We start from the raw sequence: 25110 nt of genomic DNA, 5'->3' as shown, positions 1-25110 counted from the left end.
TACTACTGCACGTGTGTATTATCGAGAAAATTATGCACAAATTGGAAAAAGATTGATAACAGGTTGGACAAGATTACCTGACTGTGTAGTATATGTTTGTTGCTGGCGATGAGATCTGGATACCTCGAATCGGGGATAAATACTGCCAGGGGTGCCTAAATTAAGGTTAAAGTTGTAAAGCTTAATTGTGAAATAGTACTTAATGGAAATTAGATTTTTAATTGTACGTACGGTTAAATTGTCCAAACTTTTCGCTCTTATCCATTCGTGAGGTTTTAAAGATGGCGGTAACTGGACGAGTTGCGTGTCAAGGAATAATCCGTCTGGCCCGTCTGGGATCGATACGAGGAATAAAGTTAGGGAAGAGAAATGTGTTTTTACCGATTACTTTTAGGATTCGCCCAGTTTTCCTTATTTAATGCCGTATCGGACCATTCCGACCATAACGTGGAGTCGTCCGTAGAAGAAACGTCAAATACGGACTCTGAGACTTTTCTAGACATCACAGACATGCTTGAAAATTTGTTCCTCCAGCAAAAGACGATCGTACTCGTGCTAAAAGATAAAGGTAAAGGTTCGTGGGAGACGAATGTTAATGAAATAAGAGGATTTGTGGAAAAAGTATATATATATTTATTGAATCTCTGTATTATACATAACTATATGAAGATGAGATGTGAATCTATGTTAAAAACAGACTCCATAAAAAATATTACAATTTAAAGAAACTATAGTATCTCGTTAGTACCTAGTCCGCTATGACGCCATCGCGAACCTTATGAAATTAAACATGTATTAAAGATATAGAATGTAGTACAAATGTAACCTCTACAAAAAATAGTATTATCGATCTCTCGTTATTATATAAACTCAATAACGAATCAATACTTCTTTTCAATTGATACACCTGTTTAGCGACGACAGCGATGAACAATGAGATTGTACATTTACACCATTACAACGAAGGTTTTTTTTTTTTTTTAACTCGCTTTTCGTTTTAGGTTCACATAGTTACATAAATTCCTTAACAACAAGAAAAATAATACTATAATTCGTACATATAGGAATTACAATTAGCTCGCGCCTTTTCCTTTCACGACACACTAATTGTCTTTTCCCCCAACAATACTCGAACATAGTTTTATAGTCGCTTGATCAGGCTCGGTTTAGTTTTATAGTCGGTTTTATAGTTAGTTTTAGGTTTTAGTACATATGTATAATAATAAGTAGGCATGAAACATTTTAGCCTCGAAATGCACATACACACACATCATAGGTCGATAGAATTGCATAAACTTATTAAGGCATTGTTCCATTCTTTTCTTTTTCGTTTAAAGATTCCTCACCGAAGCGTTTCCCTCCTAATAATCGTCTTATCGCGTTCTCAGTGATAAACAACGCACGTAGAATTTTATATTAATTTAAGTTATTTATCGGTAAGATATCTTTAAGGGTTATAAATACAATGGATTATTTAATGGAATGTTGAATATGTTCCTTTTCCAATGAACGTGTTATCCAACTACTTTTGTCTTTTTAAAGTTCTTAGAACACAAGGAGATCAGATGATACAGTGGTTTGTATCAAATCGTAAGTGGAAGAATCCCTATAAATCGAATTCTCTTATGTATAATTAAGTTTGTCTGAAAGTTTTAGAGCTTTGGAATATCGATATTATTATAGGAGTTTTAGTTAGGTACTATTGGAATTAAAGATGATATCGCGATTATGGTCGATCCAGTCTATCCACAAATATACTATCAACACTCCATCTATTTGGAATGTGCAAAATACATGAACGACGGAAGTTGATTACAACACGGTAATCGATAGAAGTGGTAACGTTGATCATAAATTATTGTAATTGTACGTATTACGTGGATCAATTCACGTACACTTATCAACGTGTAACAGAGAAAACAGTTAATACGGAAAAATAGACGAACATCAAGGACCAACAATTTCTCCGCCATTTTTAATACTCTATATTTAGATTCCAACAGATCGATTTCATTTGGCACCAATTTCATCACGTACTATTTCGCGATTCACAAAAATAATCGGTCACTAAATCATACAGTACCATATGCAAAAAATAATGCCAGGATTGATAAATCTTTTTACTGTTCCGTGCTCATGATGTAACATTTTAAATTCCTTGAAGAAATGTTTGTATGACTCGAACTCCCAACCTGGCAGTGTTTATAACATTATCAATTTTTTGTATCGTGAATCATTTAATCCTTCACTAATTACCACTATAAAACAAATAATTTTGTACTTCGGGAATATTAATACAAAATTATTCTCTATTTAACGTCATGCAACATTATCTGATTAGTTGCATGAATAACATAGGCTCGTATCTACAGAATTTGGCACCATATTACGGATACTCAAGTAGGTAGAAAAGTGGGTTAGGCTTTTTCATAAGCTTAATAAAATTAGCATGATATGACCGCAACAATGCAGAACTGTCACGGTGTTCTAAATATAAAGTGGGGAACCAATGTCAGTGGACGGTATAATAGTACCTTGCAGTTTCCTAAAGTCTGAATCATAGTTGTGATTTCATAGGCTGTAAGCGGAATGCACAAATTAAGCACTGAATGTTTTATAAATCATAAAAGAAGATAATGGGGAATCGCGTGGAACGAGCTACAGAATTTCAAGCAGGTTCATTAGCATAAAACTTCCCACAATTAATGCTTTAACAGGTTTTCCCAGGACCAGAAGCTCTTTGATCTTCCATTCGACCCGCTTGAAGTCTTTGTATTAAAGCAAAAAGATCCTCCTCAGGAACTGTTGATCCTGCTTGAGTAGCCCCATTAGATCTTTGGCTATGTTCCTCTTCTGCATCGTGCACAGTTGATGCCGCTGGTAAAGGACTTCGCTGATCTTCTAAACGCGAACCCTATATACACGATTTATTTAATATTTAACACTTAATATATGATATATTTTCGTAAATGAAAAAATATATAAAAAAGCGTGATAAATACCTGGCACCTAACTAGCATTTCGATAAAGGAATCATCGGAGTCTTGATTACTGTTTAGGCCGGGTAAGTAAGGCAGCGTCACTCGTTGCTCGTCCATTCTTTTACTTTGCATTCCAGCAATCAGTTCCAACAAGTCTTCTCCATCTCTAAAAATAAAAGTAATTTATTTTAACACATGTTACCTATTACATAAAGCAATGTCTTTAGATAAAAATACGTACTTGTCGTCCGACTCGCACACTTCGGGCGTTAATGTTCTAAACTTCTGATTACAATTTATATTTAACGCACAACGTTGGTCGTCCATTCTACCAGATTGAAAACGCGACAGGAGATCAAAGAAACTATCTTCTTCCTTTTGAGTAAGTTGTGGTGTCGTGTTATTACTTTTATCTGTTTGAGATTCAGCTTGCTCCTTTAACTTTGCATCCGGTGTAAGCTAAATAAAGTAATAATTTCGTTAACGACTTGCGTTTCGATATTGTAACGTATAGAATGAAACCGAGTTAAATAATTAAATTACTTTAATGAGATCCAAATTATCCATGCTTTGTCGTCTAAGTCTATATCTACACGGTGAAGATATATTAACATTTGAGCCTGTATTAGTCGACAATTTTTGTGCAATATTTTCTTTATTATTCTCTTGCTGTCCCTTTTCCAAACCCAGAATTTTTTGCAAATCATCAACATTCATTTGTGCAGTGGCTTGTCCCATAGGATCTTCTAACTCTTTTGAAATGTTCAAGTGTAGATTTGCATAATGTAGTGCTTTTTCATGATTACCCATTGCAGCATATGCATTTCCCAGAGACCAGCAAGCACGGCCTTCACCTACTCGATCCTTAAGCTGTTGTGCTATTTCAAGGTGCCACAAATGATATTCTATCGCAGTTGGATAGTCTCTGAGTAGAGTATATGTATTTCCTAGGGAATAACATGCTTGTGCTTCTACTTCTCTATCTCCCAACTCTTGTGCAAGGACTAGAGTTCTCCTAAAGTGATGTTTATTTACATATTAATTTATTGATTGAAAAGTAAAGTATAATATCAATGCATACTTGTAATGTTGTGCAGCTTTCTCAAATTCACCAAGGAATATATGTGAATTTCCTAAGTTACTGTTTGCTCTTCTTTCAGCAGCTTTATCACCAAATTCCCTGGCAATTTTCAATCTTTCATTATGATAATAAATTGCTTGTTGAAAATCACCAAGCAAGTAAAATGTATTTCCTAAATTTCCACAAGCTCTACCTTGAGCAGCAGAATCTTCCAATTCCTTCATCAATTCTAAATTTTCTCTGCAAAGAAATTCATATGACTTATACGTAGATAGTCATGTTCAACCATGAAGATATTTATCATTGATCCTCCTTACTCGTAATAGTGTACAGCTTGTTGTAAGCACTGTCTGACATCCTCTGAAAATTCTCCAGGATCTTGATGACCTACTCTACCAGCTTGTTTACCTTTAGCATGATAAACATTCCCTAAATTGTACAAAGCTCTCCCTTCACTGAGCTATGTAAAAAAATTTTTCCTGTTTAATAATTGAATTATATCACAAGCAGCAACCAGAAATGATTCCTTGACCATACACACACCTTGTCTCCAATTTCTCTTGAAATTTCCAGGTGTCTTTTGCAACAAATCATAGCCTCATCAAATTTTCCCATAACTTTCAATGTATTTCCCAAATTTCCACTAGATTTAGCTTCTCCCAACTTGTCCCGCATTTTACGTGCAAGTGTCAAATCCAATTTGTGATACTGCATTGCTTTCACATAATCTCCAAGATAAAAATAAGCATTTCCTAATTGGCTGTAAATTGCACTTAAGATCCGTAAGTCATCTGTGCCAGCTTGAATTGCAGCTTGAAAAAATGCTACCCCAGATTTGCAATCTCCAGTCTTACACAGACGCTCACCCTCGAGCGCCAATTCAAGGCACATGTTCCACCTTTCACTATTCTGTCAAATGTAAGAAGTTTCATCCATCACATACTTCTTTATCATTCACTTAAATTATGTTCTCATTCAATAAAATATATTAGAATCGCATATCAACTCAATAAGAAAGGTAACTACAAAATATCTAATACATAAATACAATATGGTTTCACATAAAAAAGAACAAAAAGGAAAAAAAAAAAGAAAAAGAAAAAATCTGTGGAAAGGGTATTGGAATGATCATGGGAGTGGCAGGACATACAACTGCAATAAATTGATTGCAGACATTATGCTCATGCTAACAATTCACAGTGCTTTTCATCAATAATTTAAAATGAATAATAAATTTGTAAAAATGTATGTACCCTTAAAAATAATTAATGCATTAATTGATAACTAAACGTATACACGTATTACAAGTTGGATGAAAAGATGTATATATAATGTCTAATATTTTCTTATTTCTATCATAGGACACTTCTTTCTTTTTTACGCATATTTTTAAGAAATTATATAGAATCGGTAAATAATAAAATATAAAGCAAATGAAAACGATCTAATCATGTACAGTAGTGCAATGATAGAATGATATGAGTCACGCATGAAAAAGCGTAGTAATTAGTATGGTTCACTTACTTGCCCTTCCGATGATAAATTTTCTGCACTCGCACTCAAAGACATCGTACTGCCTTTCGTTTTCGTTCCTCTCGTAAATTAACAATCGATCTCTGAAGTTCCGCGACCGTAAATAACGCGAGTCTTACGTACACGACAGGCGATTGTTCGACTTACGATGATAATTCAGCGTACACAATTTTTCACGCATCGTGGTCCTACCGTTTTCCGTATTGCGATTTATTCTTTTGCATAATCACATCCGCGTGCTTTTCGCGAATAAATCGCGCGTCACTTTTCCCTCCAATCTCACAACCACTCGCCGCACTTTCCGAATGCAACTGACCGAAAATTAAGCGTCCAAACAAATGGCGCTTGATGTATTTCGCTCGTGAAACATCCAATCGGATGACTAGTTTTGTTCTTTGGTAAACCGGAATTCCCTAGATCCCCTCCGCACACGCATGAAGCACATACAACGATTTTGGACTCGACCGCAAATGTACTGTCGCATGATGCATTGTGGAGTTCTCTTCGTATTGGTAGTGTTCGATCGGTGAAGCTTGATAGAACGTGAAAGATGAAGTAATTTCGTTCTCGTAAATGAAGTTTAATCGGTAAACGAAAAGTAAATTGGTGAGAGTGAATCGAGTCGCGGTGAACGAAACGATATTAAATGGTGAAATGAAGAAGGAGAATTTTTCGGGTCCGAGGAGGATTTCTAATTGTTTCGAATGGATATACAACCTCTCTACTGAATGATTTTCATCTCACTGGGTTTATTTTATCGTAAGATAGATATATAACAATAATCGTAGCTTTCCCTTGTCACAATTTTATATCGCTTTCTGTACGGTATAAAAAGTACATTAGATTAATGATGAGCGATAGTAAGAAGGTAGGTGAAAATACCAGTAGTGAGGTTGTTAACCAATTTCGAAGCTGTAGGGATCTGAGCGACATTGTGCCTCTATATACACCACGCGCGCTGTACTTAAAACCAGTTGCAAAGATAAATGTTTCTGTTAACCTTCCTCAACTGAAAGTTCCAGGTAAAGTGCTTATGAATGATTACGTATTTTATCCTTCTTTATATTTTCATTTACTGGAGAAAATCACATTTTTATTTGATTCCAATTCATTTAATTACTCCTTTATTCCTTACCTTGTAACCTGTTTCGTCAAGACCTTTATCGAATGATTGTTTGTGCGTATAAGTTACCATTGCTTGTATCATTGTGAATATGATTATATATTCTAAATGTTATGATTTTCATAGGTTTATAAGATGAATTTCACAAATGCATTGATTAATGATATTCATTTTTGTAACAGGAAACAACGTTATTGTTTTAAATTTTGTGCAAATCTATAATTACATGCAATATTTTTAGCATAGTAGGTTTTTACAGAAAATTAACTGCGATATGAACAGGAAAAACAATATCAACATGGGAAGTAATGGAGAAGATACGTGCCCTTATATTACCGGACGAGTTTGCATCTCTGAAGGTAGCCAAGAGTACATTGGAATTTATCAGATTGGAAGGAGACTTGCAAGACAGATGCAGATTGCAGCGTGTACTTGCAAGACTGGACTCCCAGCGTTTGAACTTGTCTGGATTTCCCAATGTATTAAAAGTCCGTGCAGCAGAAGCAAAGGATGATTTTCCTACAAGGCATAGTTGGGACTCTTACTTCAGAGATGCCAAACATATGAACGAATTAAAGCCTGGAGAAAGGCCTGACACTATACACATAACAGGGTTTCCTGTTAAATGGTTTACCGAAGATGGTGCAATTATGCCTAGTGAATCCTTGATGAATAAAATTTTTAAGAAATGGGGCATACTTAGAAGAATCGATGTACCTGCTGCCGATCCTTATAGATCTAGAATGCGTCTTGGCACAAACATAAATAAATTTAGTTACGAAGATGGCATATTTTTTGATGCATATATTCAGTATGTTGAATATATGGATTTTGTTAGAGCCATGGATGCATTGCGTGGTATGAAGCTTCTTAAAAAAGAAGGAGAAAAAGCATTCACAGCTGCTATTAAGGTGTGTTTGTGATATTTTATGCATAAATCGTATACATTGTAACATTGAAATAAAGAATATATTCCACTTCAATTATTTTACGTAGATCACATTTGATAAAACGAAACACATGAGTGATAGTTCTGTTGCACATAGAGAGTTTGAAAGAAAACGCCTTATAGCACAGGATACATTAGCAGCCGAACGACTTCGTAGGAAAGAAGAAGCTGAAGAGAAACGTCGCGAAGAATTAAAGTAATTGGCAGTAACATTTATAGTTGTAGACGTAATTTCAAGTGCGTGTAATGTTTCATACGCCATTTTCTCTAGGAAGAAAGAAGAAGCTGATACAATAGCTAAAGAAAACAGACGGAAAAAACGAGAAGAAAAACGCAAGCGTAAAGCTATAACTATATTTCGGAAGAAGGAAGAAGATAAAGTGTCTATGAAAATTGCGAGAGAAGGACAAAAATTAATAAAAGCACAAAGGCAGCTCGAAAGTATTCGTTTATTAGATGAATTATTCGACAGGATAAAGGTAAAATTGAACAAAGTATTCGTTATTTCTTCATGTAGTAAGATCTACTAAAGTTCATTTTCCATGTCAAGATAAAAGTGGAAAACAATGAAATTAAATTAGACGAAGTAACAAACGCGGATACGAAAAGAGAAGAGAAAAAGAGTAATAAAGCAGATGGTGCTATCGAGATATTGAGTTCAGGAGAAGATTTGAAGGATGGAAAAAAGGACAAGAAAATAAAAAAGTCGAAGAAGAAGAAAGCTAGGAAAGAAAAAAAGAAAAAGGTAATACGTTTATCTTTTTATATTGTTTATGAATTTCTTCTTTCCGTGTTTTCAATTGTATAAAACGTTTTAATTTTTTCCAGAAGAAACGTAAAAAAGGTAAGGACTCTGAAAATTCAGCTACAGTGAGCGAAGAATCAAGTGCAGAAGATCAAACGAAAAAATTGAAAAGTGTTTTAAAACAAAATGTTACGTATCCATCATCGTCAACAGGTAGGTATAAATAATAGTAAAATTCAATGTAAATACGAAAAATATTCTTTTTAATTGCATTCTGCTTTTTAGCACCTCCACCATTGGAATCTCTTTCTTATCCGACTCTTTATCCACGTTTTCCGCAACCATGGTATTACGATGCAGCTCTGCCCATGATTTACCCCAGTTTACCAAGAGGTATGCCTAGGGGTAGTCGTTTTCTACGAGGAAGGGCTAGAGGATTTTCGTGGCGCAATGCTGGAAATCCTCGCGCATTGCACACATTCAACCCTCATTTGTATAACGAGCAGTACTACAAGTACTTTGCTCATTTAGTAGGTCAGGATTATCATTCTTTCGACTACAGAAGCTCACGGTCACGTAGTCGCAAGGGGTCGTTCAGCAGCTCTAGATCAAGATCGAGATCAAGATCAAGGTCAAGGTCGAGATCGAGATCGAGGTCAAGATCTAGGTCGAGGACGAGATCGAGATCGAGATCGAGGTCCAGATCCCGTTCAAAATCGAAATCTAAATCGCGAGGTAAGTCGAGATCGAACTCGCGATCCAGATCAAAATTAAGAACCGGATCGAGATCCCGAAGTAGGAGACGAAGCAAGAGTAGATCTCGTTCGAGGAAACGACGAGCAAGATCAAAATCGAGATCAAAATCGAGATCAAAATCGAGATCAAAATCGAGATCAAAATCGAGATCGAAATCTGCGACAAGGGGAAGGTCTCGATCTCGACGATCGAGGTCGAAGAAGAAATCTCGTTCAAAGAGTCGTTCCAACTCGTGGAACAATAGCAAACAGCGCTACAGACGCAGGAGAGAAAGATCAATATCAAAGGTAAAAATCACGAGGGCTAAATCTCGCAGCATGTCGCCTAAGAGGAGATCCCGTAGCAGTACCTGGTCGATGCCTAAGTCTCCTGGCAGAAGAAGCTGCTCTTGGTCGAAAGGTGCAGACGTTTTAAACAATAAAACGGATACCGCCAAGTTGGCACACGTACCAGAACAAAGGACTGTAAACAAAGAAGCGCCACAAACTTCTCATTTGGAGAATATAACTTCCGACTGACAAGAACCGAAGACCCATCTACCACTTTGTGTCTTCGATACCGTTGTATAAAAGAAGCGTACTGTTAACGCCCTGTACAAAATCTGTATGAAATCCGTAATCGTGTAACCGTAATTGTGTATATTCGCGTTTGTAGTATTTCTTTGATAAAAGAAGATATATATTTTTATTTACATACTAACTCTTCCTAATCTTACATAATTCCATATAGTAATCTATAGGAACGAAGATATGTAAGTGTATCACTTGTACGCGCAAAATATCACCAATGTTCGAATCCTATGGATGTTTGAACTCTGATCGTGTATCGTACATATGTTGTGAATGATACAGTTGAAAAATGGTAGAGTATTGCATTTCTATCTCGAGATGAAAAATAAACATGTGACATCGACGCATTGAACATTTGTTAAATCATCCCAAGTGCTGCAACAGTATTGGCGTCTATTTTTGGTAAATTGTTTATTGATTAAAATATACGTACATTTTGGAATACTATCCTCCATTTTTACGTGAATCAGTCTTCACCTCTTACGGTTTTCTTCAGGGAAGGTATAGGGTGCGTCGAAGTAAAAGACATCCATATTCGACTTGCAAATTTTATTTGTTTTTCGGCATGAAAATGCATTGGTTCATAAACATTGTTAGTCATCATACTCCTCTATCTCTTCGTAAAGGATCGAAGATCGTTTTAGTTCTTTTTTTTTTTTTGTTCCTTAGCAGCGTTCCTCGGAGATACACGCTACGATTAAAGATTTATCGACTGGTGCTTCGCTTGATATTAATTAATTCGCCTATGATTAACAAGGATCATCGAAATTCATCGGTTTATTCTTTCTCTCTCATTAACTTATTAGTGCCGTGATTAGCACCGCGCGCGCGCGTGTCCGCTCCACGTTTCGCTTCTCAAACACGGTTTTTCTTCATTTCCTCTTTTTCTCTTTAAAAATATGTGCTACATTTTTTTTGTTTTGTTTGTCTTCTCATCGCTATATATAATTATATAATAATACGTATATATATATACACCTCGCATCGTTTTAATCGCCACTCGTATGTTTCGGAATAACAACACCGGTTTGTTCTATGTTTTAGTTTTACAATCGATGTTGCAAAATGATATTCGATCTAATGGAAGATTCTTCATCATTCGCTTCAACATCGTTCACTTTACAAGTGTTTCGTCTGCCTCGTTTCTTTATTCATTCAACGATATTGGCATTACTCGTTTACACTGGCTCTCCTCCCTTTTACTTTTCGTCATCTTTTTTTTCGGTTTTTATTTTTCTTGTTTTCTTAAATCGTCTACCGCTACGGTATCTTCGGAATTGATTAGATATTGACTACTTTCAAGATTCGTTGCGTGGGAATTGTATTTTTTTTTTTTCTTTTTTAATTTAATCGCCGCGCGACGATAGCGTCCATCCGTTTTCGCCTCGACACAATATTCACGACCGCATCGCGAATTTCCCCCGATTTGATAAAATTAGAAATTCCTTCTGCGTTTTTAGTCTCATCCGACGACGATGATACCCTCTACCGGACGGGGATGAACGCTATCATCCGCGTTCATTGAATCGGTGATCGGAGGGATGAATTATAGATATTTAGATACGCGGCAGATTTATAGTCAACGAAGCGTAATAATTTACTATGAAAATTGTCTTTATCAAGTAAAAACGGACAAGTTTTATCGTTATACGCGGCGATAGCAATTTCCACAGTTACGTGGTGCGATTAAATCAAATTTACGTCGGTCAGTTTTACAATTCCGGTGCAAGATTGCAACGTAAACTCGTTTCACGTGAATCACGATATTTGCGTAAACATCGCGTAAATGTAAAAATCACTGCAAAATTGAAACGTTTCGATCTTCGTGATCTTCCCGATTTACCTCTCGGATCACCGATACAATTTTCGTCGAAATTACTCTGCATCATTGCACGCTTCACGCCTATGGAATACAGAGGTACCGTTTATATTTCTTTTTTCTCGTTCAATCGATCTCGTTTCATTCACCACAGTGTACATTCTATGTGTGAATCGTCCATTTTCCAATGGTAAAGCTTCTAAAGTTTACTCAGTCATAGTACTAGGTACAAAGAATCCTATGAAACACAATGGAAAATCGAACCGTGGATAAAGAAACTCGAAAGGAAAGCCTAGAATTTCTGTTCAGGGTGCGGTTCTTTATTAAATTCTTAATCGATCCTCATTCACGCGATAAACGATATTATAATTATATTTGGCTACAAACTCGCTGGCCCTTTCAATTATCGTCGCTAATTTATTCTCTTCTAAAATGTTTCTATCTAGCTCCGCTTTATTCTCCTGTCGATTGTTCTTTTTTTATAATTATTTTTTTTCTTTTTTTCTTTTTACAATCGAAAAATTTCAATTAACAACGCTATTGTGAACAGTTTTCGATAGAAAAATTAGCAAGAAATATAAATTCCTCTCAGCTCCTCTAAACTCGGTGCACGCATCGAACATTTGGGAAATGAACGACCCAAAGATTTACAATTTTTCGCGGTTGAGCAAGCATCACACATGCTTTTTCATCGCCAGCCATCGCCCAGCAATGTACAAGTGCTAACGTGACACCCTGTGGGGTTCTTTCGTAATCTAGACCTTTTCCGATGGGCTGCTGTCACACTGAAAGGACACACAGAAGATGCAGCTTGCTCATGGGTGTACTGCTATGAAAAGCTCCCCCGTTCGTAAGATCGGAAACCGTAAGAACGACGCAGGATAACCCTTCGCGCGTTACCTAGCGTGAAAAGAATGACCGAATAAAAGATCGGACGAATAAACATTTTATTTCGTTTCCTTTTATCCCATGTAAAACGTGAACTTGAAATTTCTTTATTCTTACGTCGAACATTATTTTTCAATAATTTCTTTTTATGTTACAGTGTTTCCTTTACGACTAAGATGCTGCTGCGAAGAAAATAAAAAATATATTTAATTTCTCTAGATTAGTTATCGGGGGTTTGCACGAAATTTTTCTCTCAGACACGCGAAACGTGTTTTAACTTTTATTCCACGCAATATTGCGAAATTCATACGCGCCATAGCCAGCGTATAACACATTGTTCCGCGAGTAGTTATTGAATTTCACAAGGTAGCTTCACGTGTTTTCCATCCAATTGAATTTACAACTGTCGCGGAACTGAGATCCTTTCTACGCTTTGTTTCAGCGACCTCCACGTTCCGTGCAGATTGTCTGCGAACGAAACTCCATGGACTTACGCAATCAATCTGTACAATTGCAACGTCAACGGCACGCGCGACGGATTTATACGAAAGTAGTCGGAATCAGATCGTGAACAAAAATGCCGGTCGCTGAATAAACGTTGATTAAAACGACGCAGCTGCGGTGGAACGAAACCATCTTGGATAATTTTAAGGAACGTCGATAACAAGGTACGCAGAAGTATGTGAAAAGTTCGATAAATTTGGTTAAAGAAAATCTGCCGGTAACGTTGATCGTTATTCGTTGAAAAAGATGGATCCTGGGAGAGTTGATCGAGAGAATATTAAACTCGGTTAATCTCCCTTCGTGTCTTTGCTACGCGAACGTCTTTCGACTTCATTTTATTTGGCAACTCGATAATCCGGAATCGTCACGCGTCGCGATGACTCGTTTCGTTTCCTTTGTTTCGCTAAAAACGAGAGTAAGGGAATCGTTAATAATCGTTAAACGTTAGAACGAACATGACAGAAAGTGGCTTACGAATGAATAATACGAGGCTAGTTCATAAAATCGATTCGTTGTAAGCAATTGAGCGACAGTATAAACCTCTTTCAATGCACCACACGTTCAACGCACCGTCTATTAATAAATTTCAATTGTTAGAGCCTAACGATGATCAACGACGATCGTTTAGACTAAGTAAAACCACTTGCGTACGCTTCATTTGTCAATTCTAACGAGACAAGTACTGAAGCACGGTTTTCAGTAGTACGAGTCGGCCATGCGCCGGGCACGGGCGCAGCCAGTTCAATTCACCGACGCAAAGACGACACGACGACGATTACATGAACTCGATAAACGGGTGTAATGATTTATTAAGAATGATAGTAACAATTTCGAGAAACAGTAATAGCAACGAACAATGCTATCTTGCTCCATCTTTTGTGTCTCCTGTCAATGATAGATAATAGGAGAAATAGAGAAACAGGAAGATAGAAATAGACAGATAGAAAAAGACAGAGAGAGAGAGAGAGAGAGAGAGAGAGAGAGAGTGTGTGTGAGAGAGAGAGGGGGGAGAGAGAGAAAGAGAAAAAGAGAGAGCTCATTAAAAAAGACTGTTTCCCCTTAACTCGTGGTCGCTAGATCACTCTATATAGATTAATAGGTAGTACGTTACTTAGTAATTTTTTGGTCATTTTACGTAACAGTTAGACGGCGACAGCCCGCTAGCTAATTATTGGTAAAGATCTTAATAAAGTGTTTGAGAGTTAAAACCGTTTAAACGCTACCGTTATTCATCATAATAATCATAATAATCCGTAATAATCATAATAATCATCCGTAATAATAACAAGAATAATAAATGACCAATACGTGGTAATAACGTGGTAATTCTCGTATAAATCGCACGGAGAAGCCGATTTCTCCGATATTCGTTTCGATCTTTCTCTTATTTTCTTTTCTATTTTTTTTTTTCATTTTTCTTCTTGCCATTCGTCGTCTTCCTCCTCTTTATCCCTCCTTCTTTTGTTGCCCGCCCGTTCGTGCTTTTCATACGAATCATAATCGATTAATCGCGCTCGGGAGACGACCGATTTCCGAGTGTCAGCCATTTTCCTACGCCCTACAATCCCTCACGACCCCTCGTTAAGAACCCTTTTCTCCGTTCTTCCTCCCCTTTCGACAGGAATCGCGCGCGCATGATCGATCTGTCGGCCCGGTCTCGATCGAAGAGTCCGCTAGTTAATCGTAACAGGAAGGAAGAAAGTATACGAAGGTCAACGTGGAAACAACGTGTCTCTGTTCACTACGTTTATGTACAAAGATAGTCCGATTTAGTCTACGTTCCAGTCACGCCTGACCGTTCGTTCGTTTATTCCGCTTTCGTTCACAGCGCGATTCACTTCTTTCCTCTTTTTTCTTTTTCTTCCTTTTTCCCCCCATTTTATCCTTCGCGCGTGTTTCAATGTTCTGCTCCTGGTGTTCGTGTGCGCTTTTTTCTCCTCTGTTCCCCATTTTTTTTTCGTCTTTTTTCTTATTTTTCTAGCATTTTTTTTCTTTTTTCTTTTGTCCGCGAATTACGACGCATTCTCATGACCGACAGCGCTGGCAACCGGCGACACGAACGATTTCACGGAATGAAGGCGGCAGTTAAGCTCGCTCCCCGTGCATAGCGCGTGAAACGTCGCGACCGAATGGAAGCGGCTGCTTCCGTGCTTCCCGAGGAACACGAGAACGCGCCCCATTGTGCCACCTGTGTAATACGGTGCGCAGCGTTCAGCATGACGTGTGTTCCGTAACACAGACTCGAAATATAGCGCCATGCCAACCGGTTGGAATAACGCAAATGTTCTTTTCTATACGAAACAATTTTCGACGGAGTCTCTTTTTCTTTTCACGCCGGAAAACTCACCCCCGAAACTCGAATAAAAATTACAGAACCTTAAAATCATAGGGACGTGCGATTATAATTAAAATTACAATTAAATACGAGGAGAAAGTCCTTCAGCGGAGAGGAAAGTACGATATATCAAAAAGTAATTCGGTTCTTTCGAAAAGGAATGTTGCGCAGTAATAATTAGCGATATATATATTTTCATCTATATACCCTTGAATGGACATTTGCATTATTCCGACCATCGACGAAAAATTTAGACTTCGAACGAATTATCATTAACGTCGTACACCGCGCGTTGCGCAACAGGGGAGACCACCCCTATTCTCGACCGCAGGGCGTTCGACCACGCTTTGCGCCCATTATTCCTCATCGAACGTACAAAATACATATGTACACATGTAAAGTACAACATTTAAACATTCACGAAAACACTGGACGGGCGCAAAATTACGACGATCGTAGCGTGCGCGTGTGTCGGTCGAACTTGCGCCCCTGAACACAAAAGCGCCCTCCTTGCCACCTTAGACGTACGTATATAAACTCTGCTTTGAAACAAAGGCCATAATACACGTTTCGATATATATGTATATATATACACTATATACTATAATATCGTGTATATTACATAATATAGTATACACATATGTACAGGTATAAACATACAAATCAATCGCGGCATATTTGCGACGGGGTAGGTGCTTCGTCCCTTCCAAATATTTCTGTTACTGCGAATAACGTCAACGAACAATTCCTTCGATAATTCATTCAATACGGAGTTACTGTTAAACGTGTAACCAAGGAAATTATATTCTCCTGTCTTTTCTTCTTCTTCTCCTTAAGTTTCTGCTGTATTTGGTCAACGAATTTATCGGAAAGGCTACTCCTCGTCGATATTGTTCAGAGTAACGAAGATATTTCGGACGAACAAAGTGCTTCGTCCCATATGCACATGCGGTATAGTTACTCGTGTGTATGAACGTATGAAGAAGAGTCATCGATGAAACAATTTCACTCGGGTGATACACAGATCGCCGGTTCAGGTCCTTTCCACGGGTCATCAGAGACGATTTTCCCCATTTTCCCATTTCCCTCCGTGCTTCTGCGAAAACGAACCTATGCTGTGAAGATATGTCTACCTGCTCCGTCAAGATTTCCATAATTTTCCGTTCGTCTTTCCCGCTCCTCCCCTCTCTTCCCGTCGTCCCTCTGCTAACTCGACGGTGTTGTTATTTCAGACGTTAGGTCGTTCGATTCTCGGAATGGCGTGTCTCGTTGAAATTAAAATCTGGTGGAAGGATTCTGTAATCGATATTTCGCGTTTGCTGGTCGGTAAAGGGTGCAACTTATTCTTCCGGAACGATGTTAACCTTTGTGACACGAACGAAGCAACAAGTAGTTCGTTTCCTTTCTTCTCTCGTCAGCAGCGTCTCCGAATCGTTGCCATCAGGATTGTTCGAAGGGTACGGCTGGTCTCCGGTGATACTGTTCGCGTCACGATGGAAAAACGTCGTGCTTTCTCGTATCGTCCACATCCACGAACTCTCCTGTCGATGCTACTACGCTAGCGGAAATCTATCGCAGAATCTTCATCTCCGTCGTCGACTGAAAACGACAAGTTCTCCCGGTCCAAACTGCTCGATTATCTACGTAGGAGGCTAGTTTACGTCTCGAAGCTAGTTTAATGCTCGTCAGTCTAACGTTATTCGTCGATATCCTCGGTTATCAGCGAACGACACAGCGCGGAACACTCTCGAGAGTTCTCTCGGCCGAACGACTGGCGCTCTGTACGCGTTGGTCCAATATAAATCGCGATCACTTGCGTCCGATGGAACCGCGGCGCGGACAAGCGTGTCTCGACGATCACGATTCTCGTTTCTCGACATTCTCGGGTATTTCGTCGCGAAGCCGACCCGGACGTGTCCATCATGACCAATGCGCCGTTTCGTCGATCGCCGCGACGATCGTTCAGCTACGAGAGCCCGTGTTTATACGTTACAATACTTATAGAATCGGTCTCCTATCGCCTAATGCATTAATATTGAGACTGCGTGTACGTGTGTGTTTTTTATTTTACCTTTTTATTATTTTTTTTTTTTCATTTCTTTTAACTTGGCGTGGTCTTCCTGGCACTATAATGCACTTTTAAGAAATCTATATAAAAATATCGTGTGGAGTTGTCGTGTCCAGTACGTTGAGCCGCGACAGAGAAGTAGGGTAAAGAGACAGAAATAGGGAGAACGGTTGTCGTGTACACGGGGGTCAGGGAATACAGGGTGGATAGAATACCCGGGAGAGGGAGACGGAGGGTTGTTTTCCATAGAGGTAACACAGGGTCGACTGGGAAGAAGAGAGAAACGTTGGAGCTGGAGAGAGAGAGAGAGAGAGAGAGAGAGAGAGAGATTCGGTGGAGGCAGCCAGAGAGGAGGATAGAAGACAGAAGGGGAATGAGAACGTTTTGTGACAATTGTGTCTTTTTTTTTTTTTTTTTTTTTTCTTTGGTCCCGTTTCGCGTTTCGGAGTGGCCGCGAAACAACGCTTTCGAAATGAAACAATGACGGACAAGACAAACCAGGTCCCAACGTTTATCGCGGGAGCGAACGCTCGACCATTTCTGAGGGCAGAGAATAAGCCTGCTTCTTCTCTCGTCGTTGATTAACAAACTACCCTTTGTTCCTCCGCGGGGGTGTGTATGAGTGTGTGCGCGTTTTTCTTTTTCTCTCCTCGTCTTTGCCCAATTTCAAGAAACGGTCCGGAGAGCCATGCGACCCCTTTCCTTTTCGCCGGATCGATCTGCTCCTCTCCATTCTTTCGCCTTTCCTTTCTCCCCGAACACCCTCTGTCCGATCTGCCCCCAAAAATCTCGATCCTCGGCTTTTCGCCCTTCACCCCGCGTTTCTTCCTCGAGCTTATGTACTTATATCATCCCGATCATCGTCCTTCTCTCGTCGTCTACTCGTTCGCCTCGTTTCTCGCCTTCCTTCGTCTTTTCTGTCTTCTTTGTTCCGCTTTGTCCTCGCGTACGTGCGCAACGTTTCTCGGAGGTCTGAACATCTTCGGGATTGATCGCGTCGGATAGAACGAATCTCTGCACGCGGAGCGCGCGTGCAACGTAACGACGCTTCGCTCGCCGCGCTCGAAATTAATAGTACATTACGAAACAATGCATCACGGAATATATATCGTAATACGTTATCAATAACAAGTGTCGTCTCTGTGTATGCATATCCGTATGTATCCTCGTGTGTCTGTACGTGTGCGTGTGTACGTGTATATATAGTATGTATATATATGTATGTATGCATATAACGCGTACGAGCAGATCGCGTCGAAGAAATTAATCGTCGCGTCGCGTGACGCGATTAATTCCGTTGACGCAGCTCGTTAACGTACTCGTCCTGCCCCCTCCCCCCCCCTCCCGACCCGAACCCACCCCCAGATCACGTAGTCAACGTCAACGTTTAGTATCAATTAACGTAATTAACTCGATACGCCGACGTAACGCGTCCGGTACGTTTCCGTATCGGGAGATACCGGTGTGATCGCATTCGCAAACCTACCCTAGAGTCGGTCGGATGTCACGCGACCGGATGCACCGGCCACCCCCGACGGATTTACCGCGATAAGGTCGACCGGCGGCCGCGTGAACTTCCGTTCGGCCCCGTAAAGCTTTCACGGTCGCGCGCCGTGCATACACGCGAAGAAGAAGGACGTCTGCCTTCCGGGATCGTCTGAAATGGTCACTCGAAGTAGACGGGAAGTTATAAATCGATAAAATGGTACTCGCCATTGGGAGAGGGTAGTAAGAGATCCTTTGGTCTTGGAATTTTTGCTCGTCTCCGGCGTGCTTCTGGGTTTACCTCTGGTAGCTTTGGTACTTTGATATCGAGTATTTCGAGGAACACTATGGTGCTTTTAGAAAGGGGTTTCCTGTTCGACGTGACGTTTCAGTCGGTCTCGTCGCAGGTGTCCTTCGAGAATTGGTTACGGTTCGTTTGTTGGTATATCGTTCGATTAAACTATGTCTGCGTATGGTTTTCAGTGGGTGTACGGATGGTCCAGGTAATTATTCAATTTTATAAATATCCATTTGCGACAGTTTCTCTGACAGCCAATTTCATTGCCAATTAACTTTTTACAATTCAGGAGGAAAATAATGGTAAACGAAACGTATAATAAATCTTTGGAAATAACAGACTACGGCAAATTTGTAAAATAAAAAGGTATCCATAACATCGAGGAAGATTATAAACTTATTTTATATCATTTTAGTAGGAGTATTACGCATGTATCGTGACATTCGTCCGCAAAGGGTTAATAAATTCCAAATAATTTCGAAAGTGCATTCGAAAGAATGTTCCAATTAAAAATTTCTGATCGCGCAATTATCGAACGGCGTATCTATGGACGCCAACGTTCGAATACCTAAAAGAATCGAAACCATCGGTAAAGTGGTCCAAGGTATAGGAAGTTGGGTCAAGGTCGTCCGAGGGTCGCATAATTTCTCACACACGCCATCGAATTTGTATCAACCGGCGGTTGCTATAATCCCCTGCGGTCTCCGTTGCAAAAATAAATTTTTTCCAAAGAAACAACTTCCCTCTTGGATCCGTGTAACCGTCCCTTCGAGGCGGCGTTACATCATCATGCATCCCCTTTGAGCTGCAGCGTTTTCGTGGACAGCAATTTTCGATAAAATCAATATTTACGATGGACCATCGTCCACACACGCGTGACACTGTTTTTTAAAAAAAAAAAAAAAAAAAAAAGAAAGAAATTTCCCCCTTCGATGGAAACGTAGCCTTTGTACCCGTGCGCCATGTACATACACTTTGTATACGCTAACAATATAATATCCTATGTAACCTACGGACGTTAAAGCGGATAAGATCACTTTGCGTTCTCCCTCCATCGGCCCCGGACATTTGCTTCGTGGTCTCTCGGTGGCCCTTCAAGCTCGTCCAGCGTGATTCGACTCGGGGGTGCGGTGACAACGAAGACCTCGTCCTCGATTGACCTCTCTGTTCATATAGATCGACCCGGTCTTTCTTCTTTCTTTTCCTCTGTTCGTGTTCGGTAGTATTTTAGAAGGTATATCACGTAGTACAATCACCGGATGCTGTCGTTTATTTATCTTAACACTAGAACTACCAGAGAAGTTCCAGATATTTTTTAACGAAATTAAGGGTAATTTTCATTCGAGATAGAAACACGATTATACGTAACTATGTATCTATATTCCTCATACCGCCATAATTATTATTACTCGCGCATAATATATTCGACTACCCGTTATCGATTGGTAGTTATAGTGCTAAAGGAGGAAAGAATGGGAGGGTGTAAATGACCAATCTGAATTTTCTTTTTCCCTTTAAAGATAAGTGGTTCGCTATAAATCTTTCTCGATTTACGAGACGTCTGATAAGTCTCGGGAATCTCTTTCGGAAATTTTCATTTTGCGGGGCAGATAATTAAATATAAGATCGTTTGGGTCATCAAGTGATTGTACCTTACAAGCTTCCGACGTTACGTTAATCACAGCTCCGAAGAAATTATACAAGGTCTTTCACGGTGTCCTCCTGCGTGAGAAGGAAACGCAAGAATCAGCTCGCGTAGAGGAGAAGATAACGAGATAAGTGGAGCAACGTGTGCCAGGCGATTCGTTGCCGAATCGAAACGATTAAAAAATGTCGTTTGGAAACTCATTACGCGTGATCGTTTAAAATATTCGTAAAATATTCCACGCTATCTCTTCACCCCCTAGCACGCGACCCGAAGCGAAACGAAGATTTCGCATGACGAACACAGTGCCGCGTATTTCCACCTTAAAACGACTTATATCTCCCTTATAATCGCGTGAAAACGTTCGAATGTGAAGTTCGCTGTGCGCTCGTCCAGCTAAAGAGCCACCTTTGTCCTCGTCGAGGGGAGACGTACACGCGTTCCTCCTTCACGCGTAAAACGTTCAACACACCGTGTGCCTGTCCGTGTTCCTTGTTCTTTTTCCTCTTTCTTTTCTTCCTTCCTTTCCACCTTTTTCGTCTTTTTTTCCCATTCACGAGGTATACAGAGATAAGATGGAGTTCGTGTGTGTCGAATATATATTTAAATATTAAGAAAAAAGTTTTCAGGCACGCAAGTTGGGCAGGGGAGCAGCTCGCAGCAATTGGAAGAGGACGCTCGCGCCCGTGAGTCCCTCCCTTTCGTTCACGCGCACCTCTGTGAATCTCTAACCACGAAACTATGGATCGATCTTACTCCTCGTATATGCGTGTTCTCACGTGTGCGTGTGCGTGTGTGTACGTGTGTGTCTGCAAGTGTACGTGTACGCGTGTTCCTTTTTTCGGCATTTTTTATCCTTTTTAAGTAAGAAGACACAGTCAATCGGGAAGAGGATTGGACCCGTTGTTGATGCTACTGCAAGACTTTCGTTTTATCTGCGGGTATAAAAGTAGGCGAGTCATCTTAGTCGACGGTGGCCGCGAGGCTTGATTACTTGGCTCGGTGAAAATCTTCCGCTACCTGCCGCTGTTACGTATCCATCGAACGTAATGAAAGGAAATCGATGTCTAAATTAGGAGAGATTCAGACGTAGAGAGACGCGTAGCGAGTAACATCCGGACTCGGTTCGAAGCTTTAGGCAGTCTGCGCGCGAATGGGGCACTCGTTCACTTTCCCCACCGGGTCTCTTCGCATCGTCATACTTCTCAACCCCCTGCGAACGTCGTTGAAATCGCGAAACGTAACTCGAAGAAAGGAATAACCGAAACTTGGCGCAATGGCCTAACCCGTTAACGAAATACGCTATATATACACTGTAGAGAGCACCTAACGACTAGACGCATCGCCGCCGCACGGCCAGGCCGACTCTAAACCGCTTTGAACCACTTCAAACCATCGAACGCTACTCGATCGTCAGGCCCGCGAACACTGGTCAACGAATTCACAGTACACCTGAAGATGGACCTGAAGAAGCTTCCTATCCCCGACAGAGTTTAGCAACGGACAGAGAGACAGAGATTACCGACAGAGAGCCTAGAGAACCAGTTCGCGGTGGCGAGGGACTCGAAGGTACGCGAGCGTCGTTCAGGTCATCGAACACTATAGTTGACGACCTTTTAATAAGAGTGCTGCGGCTGCAAAGACGAGACTCAGCTGTGTGGAGACGTGTCGGACCCCTGACTGTTGCCCAGCCCTCCCATTCCAGATTGCGAGGTGAGCCTGGTGGCCGACTGCGAGGTCGTGGTCGTGGCTACCGTGGAATGTGCCAGACTGTGATGCCTTCCGGTTTCCGGCACCAGGTGAGGCGTACGACTCGAGACTGGCGGCAGGATCGAACTGGCCGGCCATGGGTGCAGGGACGTGGTGCTGGGCGCGCTTGGCACGCTCCTCGAGTGTGGCAGCGAGTTCGACAGATTGGCCAGAGGATGATGAGCCGACACGGAGATGGCCATCATCAGGTTGTTTCCGGGGGAGACCCCGCCACCGCCACCGCCGCCACTACCACCGCCACCACTGCCACCGCCACCGGCACCACCACCGCCGCCACCAGCCGTTGCCATCGCGACCGCGGTGTCAGGATGAAGGAAGTTCCGCCTTTGTTCCATGCGTTCCGCGTGCTGGGCCAGACACCTGGTCAGCTCCTCCGGTAGCAGCTCCAGCTGGGCCTGCAGGCCGGTCAGTTTCTCTTCTAGGCCGATCAGCCGGTCCTCCAGGCCTACCAGACGTTCCTCCAATGCGTCCTGACGCGTGCTCATGTCTGACACGATCTCGTACACCGTGTTCTGCGTCTGTTTGCAGGATGAGAGAAGTTACAGTTAAATTGCATCTCTTACACCGTAGAGGATATAATCGGACAAGGAACAGTTTAGGTATTAAAAAGGAAATATTGCTTAGTGGTCGCTACGTGCGTTGCAAGCGAAACTCGATGATCGAATTGAGAATGAAACGAAAACGTGAAACGCAGTTGCCACCCTTTACCGATTGCCAGTCACTGATCGGTTCACCCGAACCGAGACTGCTCTTTTTTGTCTCTCCAAACGCGAATTTGCTGTTAAGTAACGTATACCGAACAGTGGAAACCCTTCCCGCGTTTCACATTTCGTCTTACTCCAATTCCAATTCCGATTAATCAACTCGCATTGCCGCGTCTTAGGAAGCTTCGCTTCGCAAAAACTGAAGTTAATGTAGCCAATGTAACTACGCCAGGACTGAGATATTGGCTGGGTCTCAAGTTCGTGCGAAACTCTACGAAACTCTACGATGGTGCCGATGGGTGGCTAGTGAAACGAGCTAAAGCGACCAGAATCGTCGCTATCAGGCATCGTAAATGTATCTGACTCGCGATAAAGCGAACAATTGGAAATTTTAACGAATGATAATTAACGAACAACGAAGTTGGATGATCCAGCCGGAAAACAATATTTTTTGCGTCACGATGGATGATAGAGGTTTGGCAAACGAAGCGTTTGTTCGCGAGGACAAAAGCTGGTCGATCGATGCGATGAGATTCATCGACAAACCATGGCAAGCAAGTTTAATTGGATTCTAAGCTAGTTGCGCGGTACCTTGGCCATATCCGTGATGGTGTTGGCATTGTCCATTAATTTTCGCTGATCCATTTTGACTTTCCTGAGCCTGAAAAGTTCGTTATTACGGATGAGGATGTTAATCATACACCGTTTCACGGGATCCGTGTCACGGATGCCAATCAAAGTAGTCACGTGTGAATCGACTTACGCGTATATAGCCAACAGAAATTTCCGCTGATGCGTTCGGACACGTCCCGGATTCACGCGCTTCACCAGACGGGTGTGCTTGTAAATTAGCCATGTCTCGCGCAACACGTTCGCCGCGGCGTTTTTCAACTGGAACAGAACAGGTCTCGTTACTCGTGTCCCACTAACAGCTTCCTTATCCCCTTTCGATTCCGTGCTCTTACGTTTCTACCAACTTCGTAGTTGACAAATTGACAGACGAAGAACGAGAACGTATTCATAATTCCTCGACTCCTTGAGCATCGAATCGTTTGACAGCAAATTGGTTAAAAGTCGCGTAAACTCGGGGAATAAAGCAGGGATTATAAAATCAGGTTAGCAGAGGTTAAATTACACTTTGAATTAACCAATTATAATTCTTCGAATTTCTACAATCCTACTTAGCATCCCTCTTTTGCGACGAGGATGAAATAGATCTTGTCAATTTCACCGATAGAGATTAATTCTAATCGATTGTTTTAATTTTTCGTATATTTTCCATTAATGCACGAAAGGGTTACAAAAGTGATCGAGTTAATCGTCGCGTTCGAATGGAGATTCTTCAATCTCCGTGCAACTGAACACGAGGCACGCAGCGTACAGCGTTCCCCGTGGAAACGAAGAAGGGAAACTGGAAAAACGTTGTACACCTACTTCCCTCGGAATTTCCCTTGTCCATGGTTAATTGGACAAGAATCCAATATATCGAAGTTGCGATAAAGCGGGCTGGAAGGCTGCAATTTCAGAGACGTCCAATAATCGCTGGGTAGCGATCAAGGGGTGTTTATCTCGACGACTGGTGGGGGCAGCAGAGTTATCGCGGAAACAACGGGATCGCGGTTCCCCAGGCCACGTCGAATCGCGATTTTACCTGGAAGGGCGTGTCGCGAATTTTTCCTCATCCGATTTCACGTAACCGCGACTATCGTCGTTGCTTCTTAATATTTCCTCGTGGCTTATAGATATCACCGGCTATTAGTTAATTCAGTGGCTGCGGCTAAAGTCTTCGATCCAGAGGCAGGTTACGAGACGGCTGTCGTTCACATGCCGTTTGTCGACTGCGACAAGCCTGAATAC

The 25110-nt window shown here is 41.0% G+C and overlaps 3 protein-coding genes across 5 annotated transcripts in view; 1 reads left to right on the top strand and 2 right to left on the bottom strand.

Annotated features, from left to right (window-relative positions):
• Positions 1-1602: 1602 nt before the first annotated feature.
• pins (G-protein-signaling modulator pins) lies at positions 1603-5971 on the bottom strand. Its single transcript, XM_017899322.1, has 8 exons — positions 5587-5971; positions 4606-4971; positions 4380-4522; positions 4063-4302; positions 3525-3996; positions 3223-3440; positions 3003-3147; positions 1603-2914 (listed from the first exon to the last, which is right to left on the bottom strand). The coding sequence occupies exons 1-8, from the start codon at positions 5629-5631 to the stop codon at positions 2711-2713; spliced, it is 1833 nt and encodes a 610-aa protein (XP_017754811.1). The 5' UTR covers positions 5632-5971; the 3' UTR covers positions 1603-2710.
• A 327-nt stretch (positions 5972-6298) lies between these two features.
• Positions 6299-10115, top strand: LOC108547042 (A-kinase anchor protein 17A). Of its 2 annotated transcripts, none has more exons than XM_017899393.1 (7): positions 6299-6617; positions 7001-7629; positions 7715-7863; positions 7939-8146; positions 8218-8412; positions 8496-8625; positions 8698-10115. In XM_017899393.1, exons 1-7 carry the CDS (start codon positions 6443-6445, stop codon positions 9684-9686), a joined length of 2475 nt encoding a protein of 824 aa, XP_017754882.1. In that variant the 5' UTR covers positions 6299-6442; the 3' UTR covers positions 9687-10115. The 2 variants fall into 2 exon arrangements, with proteins under 2 accessions (XP_017754882.1, XP_017754883.1); XM_017899394.1 differs by having other exon boundaries at positions 6594-6617; positions 6978-7629.
• A 12223-nt stretch (positions 10116-22338) lies between these two features.
• The window catches only part of SK (small conductance calcium-activated potassium channel), a 180325-nt gene continuing 177553 nt past the window's right edge, over positions 22339-25110 (bottom strand). For both annotated transcript variants that reach the window (XM_017899325.1, XM_017899326.1), the window contains 3 exons: positions 24017-24144; positions 23845-23914; positions 22339-23067 (listed from right to left, as the gene is read on the bottom strand). In XM_017899325.1, the coding sequence (XP_017754814.1) occupies positions 22429-23067; positions 23845-23914; positions 24017-24144 (837 nt within the window). In that variant the 3' untranslated portion in view covers positions 22339-22428. The remainder of the gene's footprint in view (positions 23068-23844; positions 23915-24016; positions 24145-25110) is intronic.

This window comes from Eufriesea mexicana, unplaced genomic scaffold (assembly GCF_001483705.2).
Source record: "Eufriesea mexicana isolate 0111107269 unplaced genomic scaffold, ASM148370v2 scaffold812, whole genome shotgun sequence".
In the NCBI taxonomy this organism is placed as follows: Eukaryota; Metazoa; Arthropoda; class Insecta; order Hymenoptera; family Apidae; genus Eufriesea; species Eufriesea mexicana.
The sequence above is the reverse complement of the archived record's forward strand: the minus strand, read 5'-3'. Positions and strand labels throughout refer to the sequence as shown.

Excerpts from the sequence above, each read along its gene's own strand:
- LOC108547042 (XM_017899393.1), top strand. The coding sequence starts at position 6,443 with ATGATGAGCGATAGTAAGAAGGTAGGTGAAAATACCAGTAGTGAGGTT. Across the intron at positions 7,630-7,714 it reads CATTCACAGCTGCTATTAAG|ATCACATTTGATAAAACGAA; the intron begins GTGTGTTTGTGA and ends TATTTTACGTAG. Across the intron at positions 8,147-8,217 it reads AATTATTCGACAGGATAAAG|ATAAAAGTGGAAAACAATGA; the intron begins GTAAAATTGAAC and ends TTCCATGTCAAG.
- pins (XM_017899322.1), bottom strand. The coding sequence starts at position 5,631 with ATGTCTTTGAGTGCGAGTGCAGAAAATTTATCATCGGAAGGGCAA. Across the intron at positions 4,303-4,379 it reads CAAGCTGTACACTATTACGA|AGAAAATTTAGAATTGATGA; the intron begins GTAAGGAGGATC and ends ATTTCTTTGCAG. Across the intron at positions 3,441-3,524 it reads ATAATTTGGATCTCATTAAA|CTTACACCGGATGCAAAGTT; the intron begins GTAATTTAATTA and ends TACTTTATTTAG.